We start from the raw sequence: 14,494 nt of genomic DNA, 5'->3' as shown, positions 1-14,494 counted from the left end.
ACTACTGAACTACACATTTACAAATCATTAAAATGGGGTTGGTGGGATGGCTCAGCAGACAAAGTAGCTTGCCACCAAGCCTAATGACTTAACTGGTTCCTGGGACCTGTAGGGTAGAAAAGAGAACCAACTCTTGTAAATTGTTCTCTGGTCTCCACATGCACACACACAAATGCATGCATGCATGCACAAACACACATGCACACAAGTAGATGAATAAATCTAATAAAAAAGTGATCCACATTCAAATGTTATTTTCTTATATATTCAAAATTAAAAATAAAAATAATACAACATTTTTAGAAGCAAAGTACCTTTTAGGGCATAGCAAATTAATGAGACCATAAATTACTATCAAAATATAAAATAGGTTATTAAAAATAAAGGCTGAACCAGACACTGGGACTCAGGCCTGTAACACCATGCTCAGAAGGCTGACACAGGAAGACTCAATGTTCAAGGCCAGAATGGGATACACAGCAGGACTCTGTGTTTCAAAAATCAGAAACAAAGACAAACTAATACTCAGTAACAAAACGGACATAATAAAAATGATATCTATTTTCAGAAGATATAGGCAGAGATTATGGAAGTCAGTGATTTTTGTATAAGATAATCTAAAAGCAACACTTTTAAAGAGACAATTTCCTTAGGGGGAAACAGCCAGTGAGTATGCCAAGATGTCCAAAGAGGACATAGAAGAGGAACTATAAGAACAATATATATTCTCGTGCATAATGATATATAAATAATCTATATTTACTAACATGGAAAATATGATAGAATGAAAAACATTATAAAACAAGAGAATATTATTCTTGTAAATATGCACATAGCTCTATAAAATGCACAGAAAATATTTATATAAAGATAAATGTAGGATTCTGGAGAGATAGCTTAGTGGTTAAGAGGATTAGCTGCTCTTCCAGAAGACCTGGGTTCAACCTCATCACCACATGGCAGTTCACAACTGTTTGTAACTACAGTCTCAGCAGAACCAACACCCTTCTCTGGCCTCCATGGGTACTACATATATGTGGTACATGGACATACATGCAGGCAAAACACCCATACATATAAAATAAACAATATTTTTAAAAAAGGACAAATTTTATGTTATAGTGGTCATCTTTATATTTAATTTTGGACAATTTTAAATATATGTATCACTTTTATAATTTAAAGGAACAAAATAAGATTTTACTTTGAAAAAAGCCTTTTGACTTCTAAAAATAAAGTCTAAAATCCCCAAAAGCTAGAGAATAATATCAATAAATTATTTCCTTTACCTTACATGTACTTAGTATTAAATAATTTGTATGCATTATTACTTTAGTATTTGAGCTTTTACAATAAATGCTAGCATAAGGACACTATAAAGAAAGTTTCAGAAGCTGGGCATCAGCACACTCTTGCACCTTAGCTACCTCAGAGGCTGGAGCATCAGTGGTAAGTTCAAAGCTGCAAACACAAAGTACTACTAAAGTTATAATTGAATCTGGAGTATTATATAGTAGTCAGCAGTGTCTTTAAATTTCACAAAAAAAATATGCCATGAAATTTCTTGATACAGTTTTTAGGACTTTAATGACAGTTTAGAGTGGCTTTATATACTCACCTCTGCTAAATCTTCAAAACAGCTACCAGCTAATGGATGAGGACTACTTTCATCTGTCATTTCTACTGTGTCTTCAATTAAACCTAAAAGTTTCACAGTCAATTCATGTATATCTGAAATGTTACTGAAGATCTTTTCAATTTCCTAAAAAAGAAAAAAACAGTTAAGGCATATAAGATTGAGAATCGTGTTTACACATTACTACAAGATATGGAAGCGAGCTGAGGCATCTGAGCCAGTGACCACTGCAGAAGACGGCCTAAGTTCAGACCCAGCATTCACTGAAAGCCAGATGGCCTGGTGTGTGTTTGTGACCCTGGGCTGGAGGAACAGAGTCAAGTGATCCTTGGTACTCACGAGCCAGCCAGCTGAGCAGAAAAAAGGAGCAGAGCCTATCTCAAAAGGAAGGGAGAAGTAAGATGGCTTAGCTGGTGAAGGCCATTGAGTTCCATCCCCAGACACACACAGTGAAGGAAAGAGCCTATTCCCACAGGCAGTCCTCTGATCTCCATATGTGTGTGTGTGTGTGTGTGTGTGTATGGACAGTAAAAGTCAATCATGAATACAAAGGCAATTTTTTAAGAATCTCTTAGATCAGAAATAATATACTAGAAAATATAAATTCTAGATAGCTTAAACTCATAATCTTCAAATCTTATACTATAAACATCATAAACATTCTTTATATAAAATAATCCTAGAATTTGGGTGTTTTGAAATTGTCTAAGATGTTGAAAGAATGAAGATCTTAAAGCATAAGTTAATGACAGTAGCTAGAATCAGAGTGAAAATAACTCCTAATCTACATATAATTTGGTTGTTCAATTTATTACTCACATTCTAGACTTTGAATGGAACTAAAGATATGATAAAATTGCCATGCTTGAATTATTGTTATGTTTAGGTTAAATCATTTGTACTGCGGACACAAACATATCATATTATTTACTATCCAGGCTATAGTTAAGTACAATCCTAGCATGTTGTAATGGGAATGTAATGGGCTATGGAACATGGCCAACCTACACGTTGAATCTTGGCTCTAATTGCATAATATGAGTATGTTTGGCCTTTGTCCTGGTTCTTTTGATGGAGTTCCTAAAACACTGAGAATTCCCTGATTGACAGAGGCTGTGATCACTATTGAGTTTATGCTCACAAACTTACTAAGGGTAAGGATTAAAGGGATGGAATGGTCTCTCTGCTCACTGACTTCTGGAGTAGGGTAGGAGAATGTAGTCAAGTTCTACAGACTCCTGAACAAGGTTGATGAGCTTCTGACTGTGCACAGGTGGAGGTGCCAGGAACATGGCCTTCCTGGACAGACATGGAAGCTCTAACCCTCATACCTGTTCCATGCTTCCCTTCACTGCTGTTGACTGGTACCCATATAGCATTCCTTAATAAACTAGTCAACTTAAGTATGGTCCTGAGTTCTGTGAGCCACCTCAGCAAATCAACTGAACTCGAGAAGGAGGTCATAGGAACTTCAATTCTAGCCTATTGGGCCTGAGCCCTTCAGTTACAGGATAGGACACAATGTCTAGCTGGGTAATATCAGGATTAAATTAATTGACAGGATACTCTGAGGTTATTCCCTGAAGAACTACTTAGTGTAGAGGGGTCAGGAGAGACACATATATCATAATAGTTTACTGAGTTTGACACTAAAGAAAAAGCAGGTTTTTTCCTTTTACAACATGCTAGATGAATAATCGATTAGGATTAAGATGCTAATGACAATTAACCTTTGACAATGTGTTTCACATATTAATGTAAGCCCTTGGCATGGGTTTTCTTGGTTTTGTTTGTTTTGGGGGGTTGGGGGCCATGTGTAGCTCAGGTTGGCCTTGAACTCACATTCCTCTTGCCTCAGCCTCTGGAGGCCTGGAATTATTTATATGCGCCATCATCCCAGCCCATGGTTTTCTTTTTAAATTCTATTGATTTGCTTATTTGGTGATGCCAGGATTAAAAGGCAAGTGTTCCTAGGAGATCTATAGCTCTGGCTTCACACACTCTTAATAGACTGGCACCCTCAACGTCCCTGTATGACAAATGAGAACAGAGGTACCCAGGAGCCAGAGAATTTGCCCACGGCTACATTTCTTGTAACTGAGATCAATTTTAACTCATTTATTTATATTCCAACATTTGCAAAGAACTATTCTCTGACCTTAGTCTTTAATTTAATAGTTTATAGTGTATTCTATGTGGGAAAAAAAGTTTATAGTAGATACAGAGATGGAGACAAAAGGAATTTTTTTCTTCGAACCTTCAGTACAACAGAAACTGTCTCATCATATCTATGTCAATCCAATGAAAAGGAACTGGTAGGATACAGGAAAGGCAAAGAAGATATTAACCAATTGCATTGCTTGCTCCTTTTATTCTTCATACTGTCATAGAAAACCAGTTTATTGTATAGAACTCAAATTCAAGCCCAAATGTGATAATGAATTTAATGAACTCATCACAACTTTACCCTAGAAAGGCAGAGATGATAACGTCTGCCCTAGCTGTGTCACATTTCTGTATACTAAACAAAACTGAATGGTATTTAGAAAAATCCTGACTATAGTTAGGCATATCCAGCAGGAGGTAGCAACATTATTAAACTAAAAATTCATGCAAAACAAACAAGTCAAAGTCAATTAAAACACCTTAAATTATCATTTGAATCATTCTTATGGAAAAGAGTAAAAGCTGTGAGTCCTGAAGCATTCAGATGGCTGTGCCCAGAGGCTGTGCCCGGAGGCTGTGCCTGGTTATTTGTGTAAGTTACTGTGGTAAAGAACCTAGGAAGCATAAAATAGTTAAGCTCAAGACTAAATATTTTTAAAATATAAATCAAACATACTTAGAGAAAATCAAACCACTGCTAAAGAAAAGAAAGAAAAAAGCCTGTTTCTGTAGCTGGATTTCTTAGGATTGACTTGGTTTTCGTTTTTACTTTGAGACAGTATCTCACTCTGTAGCTTAGGTAGGCCTGCAACTCCCAATCCTCCTGCCTCTGTATCCTGAATTCTGGGCCTATAGGCGTGAGGGTCCACACCTGAGGGACTGGCTTTAGACGCTACAGAGAGAAAAGAGGGCCAAGGAAGGTAGTTTGAATCCAGGCCACTCATCCCATCCACATTCTGTCTGCAAACAGAAGACCACTGCTTTTGATTCTTCTCTTGGGGTTCTTATAAAATGTTCTCTTGTAAATTTCCTGCTGCTGGGACTGGAGAGACAGCTCAGTGATGAAGAGAACCAGCTGCTTTTCTGGAGGACCAGGTTTATTTCCCAGCACCTACATGACAGCTCACAACCATCCGTAACTCTAGTTACAGGGGACTCAGTGTCCTCTTCTTTCCTCCATAGTAACAAGGGACACGTGCGGTGCACAGACACACATACAGCCAAAACACTCTCATACATAAAATAATTTTTTTTCACTTTTAACTGGGTTTAATAAATAATTTTTTAAATTAAAACAAAACTCTCAGTTAGCTGAGCTTGGTGGCACACACCGTTAATCTAAGCACTATTAAGGCAGAAACAGGTGGATCTCTGTGAGTTCAAAGTCAGTCTGGATTACATAGTAAGTTCCAGGCCAGCCAGAGCTACACAGTGAGACACTGCTCAAAAACAAAACAAACCACCACCACCATCACAAACCCCATAAAATTATTAAATGTCCACTGTAAAGCTTGCTGCCTTAAAGCACCCAACAGAAGGCAGGGAGCACATGTCTTTCTAGACCATTTTGTCATTCCAGATGAATGACTAAGTCTCACTACATCTGACTAGCCTGTTACTGTGCAGCAAAAAATATCCTGTCACTGAAAACCCCTCCTCTTGACTCTCTTGTTACAGCACTTATATCTGTGTAACAATTTGGATGGGTTTAAAGTTCAGAGATACATGAAAGAACACTGTCATACAGCAGTGAGGTAAATAACACACTAATATGGATCTTAACATGCTAGTTGCTTGAGGGACATGCACAGAATTTAAAGCACCCAAAGTACTTACAGAGGGCTTGAACAACTTTCTGTCCGAAAGAAAGGCTTCCCGGAATACTTTAATGATCATATTCAGTTCCCGTAGATACTGTCTTTCTTCTGCAATTTCAGTTCTGACAAGGTCGTAATAGTTTAGCTCACCAGAAGAACAAGGTTCATCTTCACAGAGAGAAACCAAGCCTATATCATCATCCTGATCAAACATGTCCATCAAAACCTGAAAAGTACAAATCAGGAATCTATAGTTACTTTCCTTGCTTTTGCAAAGCTGTCTCAAACATCTTTTGGTCATTATTAATTTATGCATGTGTATTTGTATGTACACATGTGCACACAGTGTACAAATGTTAGCCAATAGACAAGACTATTCATAAATCAAAAGCAATGGAAATAAGGTGACTATATACTTTAATAGCTTTTTATTGGACCTAGTTAATTATATATTCAAAACTGATTGAAAAGTACTACTAAAAGTTCAGGAAAGGGCTATAAAATGGCTTGGTGGTTAGGAATGCTTCCTGGTTTTGCGGAGGACCCAGGTCCAATTCCCAGCACCAACACCAAGTGGCTCACAACCACCTGTAACACCAGCTCCAAAGGATCTGGTGCCCTTTAGCCACACATGGTGTACAGAAACTGATGTAGGTATACACATATACACATAAATATAAAAGTTATTTTTAAAAAAGAGTTCAAGACAGATGTGAGTGGGGGAGGAGATACATTGGGAATGCCTGAAGGAATGGGAGGGAGGGGCTGGGGCTCTTGTGGGGGTTGGAGGTGCAAATGATCAAGGTGCATTTCAGTTCCAGGGACTCCAAAGTCGTCTTCTGACCTTTGTGCAGGCACTGAGCACATTCATACAAGCAGGTTAAATACTCACACACATAAAAATGAATATATTCTACTGTTTTTAAAAGGGGAAAGAGCTAGCAAGATGGCTCAGCAGGCTGCTAGCCACCAAGCCTGACAATGTGAGTCTGGTTCCCAGAACTCACATGGGGGAAGAAGAGAGCCAACTTCCACAGGTTGTTCTCAGACCTCCACATGAATTACCTATATAAACACTAAACAATTTTAATTTTTTTAAGAGTTCAGGGGGAAAGAAGAAAGGTGTATCTTTGAAAAGAAAGTCCTTTCAGATGAGAGAAAATTATTGTGATAAAAGATAACATTCATTCATTCAGCAAAGTGTCTGCCCTCACCAGAAACTGTACCAGCTCTTGGTGAATTACAGTAATGAATAAAGAATCCTGCCTTCCTGCCCTTGATGGGTGTCACTCAGAAACGTTTATAGCTTCTCAGTTCTCCCCATTCACCTCCATTTCTTTACTTCTGTTTGTTTCGGCTTAGTTTTTCCATTTTGTTTTGTTGTGCTTTGCTACGTGAGGGATTTAATACTCTCTGACTTGTGTGGAGACTACATGCCTTTACATACATGCAGTCTAAATATTCATACTCCTTAAAAACAGACACATGGCTCCCAAAGGTCATGTGTTATAGATCTGGTCTCTAGCCATGAAACTATTGGGAATATGGGATCTTTGAGACATAGGGTCTTGTGGGAATAAATCACTGGCATAGTGTGGCAGATGTGGGTACCGGACCCCACACCTTGCTCTCTCATTTTGTGTCCTGGTCACCATACAGCAAGCAACTCACTTTGCCTTGTTCTCTGACCACAGTCCAAAGTACCAGGTGCAAGCAAGCCTTGACAATGAGCCCACATCAGCCTTTCTTCTTCTCATGTTGATCTTTTCAAGGACAGTATTTTGTAACATTAACAGAAAACAGAAAGACTAATATATAACATAGCACAATACCTAACTCCTAAGTTTAAATGTTAAAGGGGTCAGGCAGGTGTTGTACAGTGTTTCTTATATAAGAAACAACAAAAACCAAGGCAAACTGGAAGGTATATACACATAAAATGAAATTTTACTGTTCAATACCAAGTATTTTCTTTTTGAACAAAGTCTGAAATCTATATTATTTTTATGTGAGATTTTTAGATCTGTAAAATGTGTTACTCTTTCAACTTATCACCACCAACTTGCCAATACCCTTGTATCACTCCCCAGTCCTGCTGGCTCGTAACTCACACATCCTTTACATTCCGCTCACTTTCCTGCATTCCGCTCTAAATTCTTCTTCACACAGTCAGTCCCCATCCATCTCTCCATCACTTAGTGCAAATGAAGACCTCACACAACTTTTCAGAGTCTCCCTGACTCCCACTGCTTATTAGCAATGGCCTATCTTCTCTGCAATACCTACCTGACGGTTTAAACTTAGGAGTTTGGTATTGTGTTATATTATTCCTTTTCTCAGTTTTCTGTTAATGTTACAAAATACCGTCCTTGAAAGGACCCATGTAAAAAAAAGAAAGACTGATGTGGGCTCACTGTCAAGGCTTGCTTGAACCACAGACCTGCCCAATATACATTGAAATTTCTGTTCATGTTTTCCCTAATTAGACAATAGCTGTGTAAGTATTAAAAACCATGCACAAAAAAGTGTTTGCTTAAAGGGTTTGTATATGTGTAAATGTTACAAGCTATTAGAATGGGAATATATTCTAAAGCTCCAATGACTGCAGGAACTAAAAACACAGCACAATAGCTAAGCAGTAATGGTGCACGCCTTTGATCCCAGCACTTGGGAGACACGCAGGCAGATCTTTGAGTTCTAGGCCAACCAGATCTATGTAGCGAGTTCCAGGATAGCCAGGAGAGAAACCCTGTCTCAGAAAAACAAACAAACAATCCAGCACAATACAAGGCATTTTTTTAAGTCATGTTCCAACCAAGAACAAACAAGCCAAGTCAAGCTGGGCACGACAACAATCTTACAACTCAGCTACTTCCAAGACAAACATGAAGCTAACTTGGGAATTTCAGTTAGACCTTATAGCAAAATAAAATAAAAAGGGCTAGCAATGAGACTCGGCTACAGAGCTCACTTACTGTGTGTGGTGGCTCAATTCCTAGTATTGCAAACAAACAAATGATTGATGGATGGATAGATGGATGATAGACAGAGAAGGAGGGAGGGAGGGAGGGGAGGAGGGAGGGAGGGAGGGATGGAAGGAGGGAAGGAGGGAGAGAGGGAGGGAAGGCGGGAGGGAGGGAGAGAGAGGGAGGTTTTGAAACAGGTGCAATATTACCATGCAAGAACAAGACAGATAACCGGATTCCTTCCATGAGGTCTGACAAATTAAACCTCTCCCGAGAAGCACCCTCCTTCTCTCCCATCTGAAGCAGCAATCCCCCTTAACGTATGTTCCACTCTCAGAGTTTAAACCTTTACTCAGTAGTGACAGTTACAATTGAAGTTGAGTTCTACCTTCTCTCCTGGGACTGTTCTCAGTAATCTGATGTGCAGAACACTTTGTAACAAATACTGCTTTCATTTTTAAATGTAAAAAATATTTTTCTCATTTTTTTTTGTCTAGCAAATTAAACATCTCTAGAATATACTGATTTATCAAATGGTTATTAAACATATGGTTTGTGAGCTCTTGAAACCCATTTAGATTTGCAGATCATCCCGTGTCAAACACAATCATTAACTCACTCCCATCACTAGAATCACAAATACAGTCATCTGCATTTTTAGCTAAGCATATGACTGTCTCTTGTGACAAACAGGAGACTATGAAAAGGAAGTCTGAAACCGAGATCAGCAAACTACAGTACATACGCCAAATCCTGCCCACTGTATGTTTTCATGAAGTTTACTGGCACACAGCCCATGCTCATTTGTTTATGGCTATTTTTGCTACCATGGTAAAAACGAGCAGTTGCAAGAAAGCCTACAACAGTCACCATCTAGCTTTTGCGAGTTCTCGGGGGTTGCTGCTGTTTTATTGTCCTGAAACAGAATACTAATATGAAACCTGGAGTTAGCTGAGAATTGGCTGTGGACACTAGGTTGTCCTCACACTTGCAGCAATCCTCCTGCCTACCGCCCTTGAGTGCTAAGATTACAAACATGCTCTAATATACCCAGTTTTTGGCTGGCTCTTCATGTATATCCTGATCTTGAACTGGACATAGGGTAAAACAACAGAACAGTGGTATGTTTTAAACCTAGACAGATGTCTTAATTTGTTTAAAATCCTATTCCTTGTATTACTCTTTTAAGATACTTTTATTGGGCGATTTCAACTAAAAAAAAGAAGGTTCTCAAACTTATCTATATGTTCAAACGCTGGATAGGACATCTAAAATGAATGCCAGATTTTTTTTAGAGTATATTGATTGTGATAACTTGGAAAACAATATGAAATTTTCTGTGGTTAAATTTGAGTTATGCTGATAAATGTTAAAATCCATAGCACGAGCTGAAGAAATCAAAAGCAGAAGAGTATCTCACTTAGAAAAGTCCTAAGGAGTTCAGATGTCTGCAAACTCAAATAAGCAGGGTGACAACAGACTGAAAAAGTTAGTACTAAAACTGTAATCAAAGAGCATGTAAAATCAAGGAGCTGGCCATGCATTACAGTCAGTGCTGGTAAAACTGAATCTAGGTTTTGCCCTTAAGTGTTAGAGTCAGTATAGGGGCTGCAGAGAGGGCTCAGTGTCTCTCATAGTCTGTCTAAGGCCACTGAAGGAAGAGGATGGGCTAAGGTAGGAATCCCTGCAAGGTGCAGGGTGAGAAGTTAGGGTGGTTCAGTTCAGGGTGTTGGGACCAGAGCTCTCTAAGAAGGGGGGTCGGGGGTGGGTACTGGAGAGATGACTCAGTTGAAGGTACTTAGTGATCTTGTAGAGGACCTGAGTTCAGTTCCCAGCACTCACATCAGGGAGTTCACAACTAACTTTAACTTTAGCTCCAGGGGACCCAAAGCCACCTGCCCTCTGTAGACACTGCATGCACTTGGTGCTTATAAACTTACAGGTACACACAAATACATACAAAGACAATTAATATATGAGTCTGAGAGAGGATGGGGGGGAGGGAGGGAGTGGGGAAGACACCTATCAGAGGGCAACCTGACACATAATACTGAGAGTCTGAGTGAGTGCCTACCACAGTAGTGGGAGGGGAGAGACTGATAACATATGAGAGAACTGCTCAAATAAGACATTCAGAAAAATAAAGCCAGATTCTTCAATGCCAAAGAAGGCAGCTGCATATATGAAAAGGGAGGACTAAAGTGAAATCTTATAGACTGGATTACAGAGCTGAGAAACTAGGTTAGTGTGAGGGCGGGGGGCAGGGGAGATGTTGTGTGTGGATGTAAGTATGTGTGGATATGTGTGTGTGAGAGAGAGAAATGGTGGATGTGTGTGTGGTAGTATGTGTGTATATATGTGATGGTGTGTGTATATTGTGTGTATGTGTGTGTGTACATATGTGATGGTGTGTGTGTGTGTGTGCATATGGGTGTGATGGTGTGCCTCCAATGGCACTGAACTCCTCTAGTGCTCACATCTTGGGTTTCTAAATACCATTCTCTACTGCAAAGCAGCTAAAGTTTTGTTTTTGTTGTTGTTGTTATTGTCGCTGTTTAAGAGAAACAATTAATTCTAAGCTTAGAGAGTACCATACTGAACAAGATGGACATAGACTGTCTACTGCTGAAGTAGAGTGCTCCCGAAAGACAAACACTACATACTTAAAATAATCATGTTTATAGAAGCAAAGAGTTCAGAGTCTTGGGAGATAAATGAGAGATGAAGGCCAAAAGGTACGAATTATTAAAAAAGTCTCAATTATTAAATAAATAATAATGAAAGACAGAAATAAAGAAGTAAAATTGGAGTTTCCACCTGACCTGACTAAATCTGAGAAAATCTGAATCTCTAAATAACTAACTGTGGCCCACTGTAAATCCATATTTAAATGAACAAATAAACTTAAAAGCATGATGAATAACAGACAGTCTCAAAATAACTCACAAAACATGTGTTAATTACAGAAGGAAAGACCATGACTGAAAGAGAAGAATGGTAGGCACCAGCATCACCGGTGGAAAGCACTGCTGTGTGCCGCATGAGCAGATGGAGGCGGACAGAGTGCATGTTCTTGATTCTAACCTGAGGACCATGATACAGTAACAACTGACCCATAGTTTTCAAAGGTCAAGGTCACAAAAGTTAAGAAGAAAGGAAATTCTTTAGGAGGAAAGAGTCATGACAACTAAACTAACTTAGTTCATTCTGCTACAAAAGATGCCACCAGAAGAAGAGCTGAAACTGGGATGGAGTCTGAGTCACAACTGCTCAGCACACTGCATCGATGTGCACTGTGCTGGACTCTGATGGTCTCACGATTGTCCTATAGGGAGATGTTCTTGTCCACAGAGCAGCCTATGCTGTTACTTTACTCTCAAAAAATGACTCAGAATGCAATGGGGTACTTCATACTGTACTTCCAGCTTTTCTATCAGCCTAAGTCACTTTCAAAGTAATAAAAAGTATGTAAGCTTGATTTTAGAAGTCAAAATAAAAATGACAAATTTATACAATGAAATGGAAGCGAAAAAACTGAGTTTTTAAATTAAAGTGCAGAATAATAGATCTCAGCTACAGTTAAAAAAATAGTTTTTCCAAATAATAATGTGGCTTAGATGTCTAACTCAGGCTACTCAAACCTCTATAAACACCAATATTCTCTAGAATTCCTAGTGACTCTAACGTGCAGTCAAGGCTGATAACCCCCAGTGTGCACTAGGACAGGTACCTCAACTTCAAAAGTCTACTGTCAAGACCTCCTAGACTCCAACATGAGTTGATTACTTTCTCTATACATTGGATCTACTGGTAAAATCTTTAAATCACATTGTACTTAGTTATTTGCCTATGATATTTTCATTTCACACTAACACATATTCCTTTAACACGGGATTGCTATCTTTTTCAGTGCTGTACTTTACTTGTTCAGGACCAAGCTCTTCAAACAATGCTCAATAGTAGGTGAGAAATATGAGGAGGAGAAAAAGGGACGAAGAGGAAAGAAGGAAATGAAAGACTGAATGTTCCACAAGCAGTCCTTATGAACAGGAAGAGGATGAATCTGGAATCAGGAGAATGGCCTGAGGGCAAAGGCTTCGTTATGAGCTGTCTCTCTGCCCGTGTCCTATCAAACTCTCTTAAGATAGCAAGGCATGTTTTTCAAAATTACTAATATTTAAAATACCAGAAACAATTCTGTATATTCCCTTTTTAAAAGAAAAGACTCAGGAGTGTGTGGTGGCTCATGTCTAGACATTCCAGCACTCAAGAGGTAGGAGGATCTCATGTTTGACTCCAGCCTAGGCAAATTCAAGGTCAGTCTGAGTTATATAGTGATACCCTGCCATTAAAAAGCAATAAAGGAAAAAAAACTGAACAGAATAAACATTATTTAACACTACCTTTCTTCAACTGATTTGTGTGGATCAATCCCACCACCTCCACCCTCCTGTATATAAAGCCTCCTGATGAAAAGGAGAGCTCTCCTCCCGGCCACTGATGCTCAACTCTAGAAATACCATAGTCTGCAAAGCCAGTAATTTTCTTTCTTCCAGTATCAGGAATTATAAAATTTACTAATATACAGCACGGCATGAAAGCACATCCCTTTAAGCCCAATATTTGGAAGGCAGAGGCAGGGGAACCTCTATGAATTCAAGATCAGCCTGGTCTACAAAGCAAGTTTCAGGCCAGCTGGGGGATACATAGTGAGACTATGGCTTCAAAACAAAAAGCAATAACCTAGTATCATCATGTACTATAAAAGAAAAAGAAAGAAAGAAAGGAAGGAAGGAAGGAAGGAAGGAAGGAGGGAAGGAAGGAAGGAAGGAAGGAAGGAAGGAAGGAAGGAAGGAACACAATGTGATGGTGCATGCTGATAATTCTAGCACTTCAGTGCCTAAATCAAGAGGACTTTAAGGCTGGTCTGAGATACAGTGAGTTCAAGGCCAGCCTGGGCTATTCAGTGAAATCTGTCTCCAAAATAAGCAGGGCCTAGGAAATGCCTGAGCAAGTAAAGTTATGTGCTACCAAGCCCTGATACCCTGAGGCCCATGTGGTAGACCGAGAGATAAGATGCCTGAAAGTTGTCACCAACCTCCACATGTGCACTCTGTGTGTGTGTAAAAACAATTCCCATTCTTAAGAACTTCCCAAATAAACAAAATGGATAAAAGTAAAGAAGCTGAAAGTACAGCTCAGCTGTGGCAAAGCACCTGTCAGGCATGTGCAGAGCCCTGGTTCTGATCCCTAGTTCAACAAAAGGAACTATTTGTATTGTATTTCTAGTACTAGCTTTTATTCTATGTGAAATGTGGGCATTTAATATATAAAAGTCCTGATAATCTTTAAAAAAAGAAACTAACTTCATCACAGTTAATTTTAAAAAAGTAAAACTAATGCAATATAGAGTCACTATTTTTTAACACTTACCTTATCTGCACACATTGACACTTTAATGTCCTGCTGAGATATTTCATAATGCCGGATATTAAAAACGTAATTACCAGCCAATTTCAAAATATCTGCTGAGATATACTCTAATACAGCCACAATGTAGAGGGACACATGGTAGTCCACTTTATATCCCAAAACTTCCTGTTAAAAAAAAAGTAATAATTCAATTCCAAAACAAAAGCATTGTCAAGTATCAGTTAAATGCTTAAAACTCCTGCTTAAGAGCTTGGGTAGCTTCACTGTAAAGAACTTGCCTGGCAAAAGCAAGGCCCTGAGATTACACCTTAGCATTGAAAGAAAGAATTCTCCTTACATTTTTACTATAGACACAATTTTAAAACAGAGTATCTCAATATATGGCTGCCACAGGACAGTGGTTCTTAACCTGTGTTGTGATCCCTTTGGTGTCAAACGATCCTTTCATAGAATCTCCTAAGACCATCAGAGAACAG

General features: G+C 38.9%; 1 protein-coding gene across 1 annotated transcript in view; it reads right to left on the bottom strand.

The window, feature by feature from the left end:
* The window catches only part of Sos2 (SOS Ras/Rho guanine nucleotide exchange factor 2), an 85,542-nt gene that overhangs the window by 40,256 nt on the left and 30,792 nt on the right, over positions 1 to 14,494 (bottom strand). The window contains exons 4-6 of the mRNA XM_028781837.1: positions 14,019 to 14,183; positions 5,639 to 5,845; positions 1,619 to 1,762 (exon numbers count right to left, since the gene is read on the bottom strand). Coding sequence (XP_028637670.1) covers positions 1,619 to 1,762; positions 5,639 to 5,845; positions 14,019 to 14,183 — 516 coding nt within the window. The remainder of the gene's footprint in view (positions 1 to 1,618; positions 1,763 to 5,638; positions 5,846 to 14,018; positions 14,184 to 14,494) is intronic.

The sequence above is a fragment of the Grammomys surdaster genome, unplaced genomic scaffold (genome assembly GCF_004785775.1).
Source record: "Grammomys surdaster isolate TR1022 unplaced genomic scaffold, NIH_TR_1.0 98, whole genome shotgun sequence".
NCBI lineage: Eukaryota > Metazoa > Chordata > Mammalia > Rodentia > Muridae > Grammomys > Grammomys surdaster.
The sequence above is the reverse complement of the archived record's forward strand: the minus strand, read 5'-3'. Positions and strand labels throughout refer to the sequence as shown.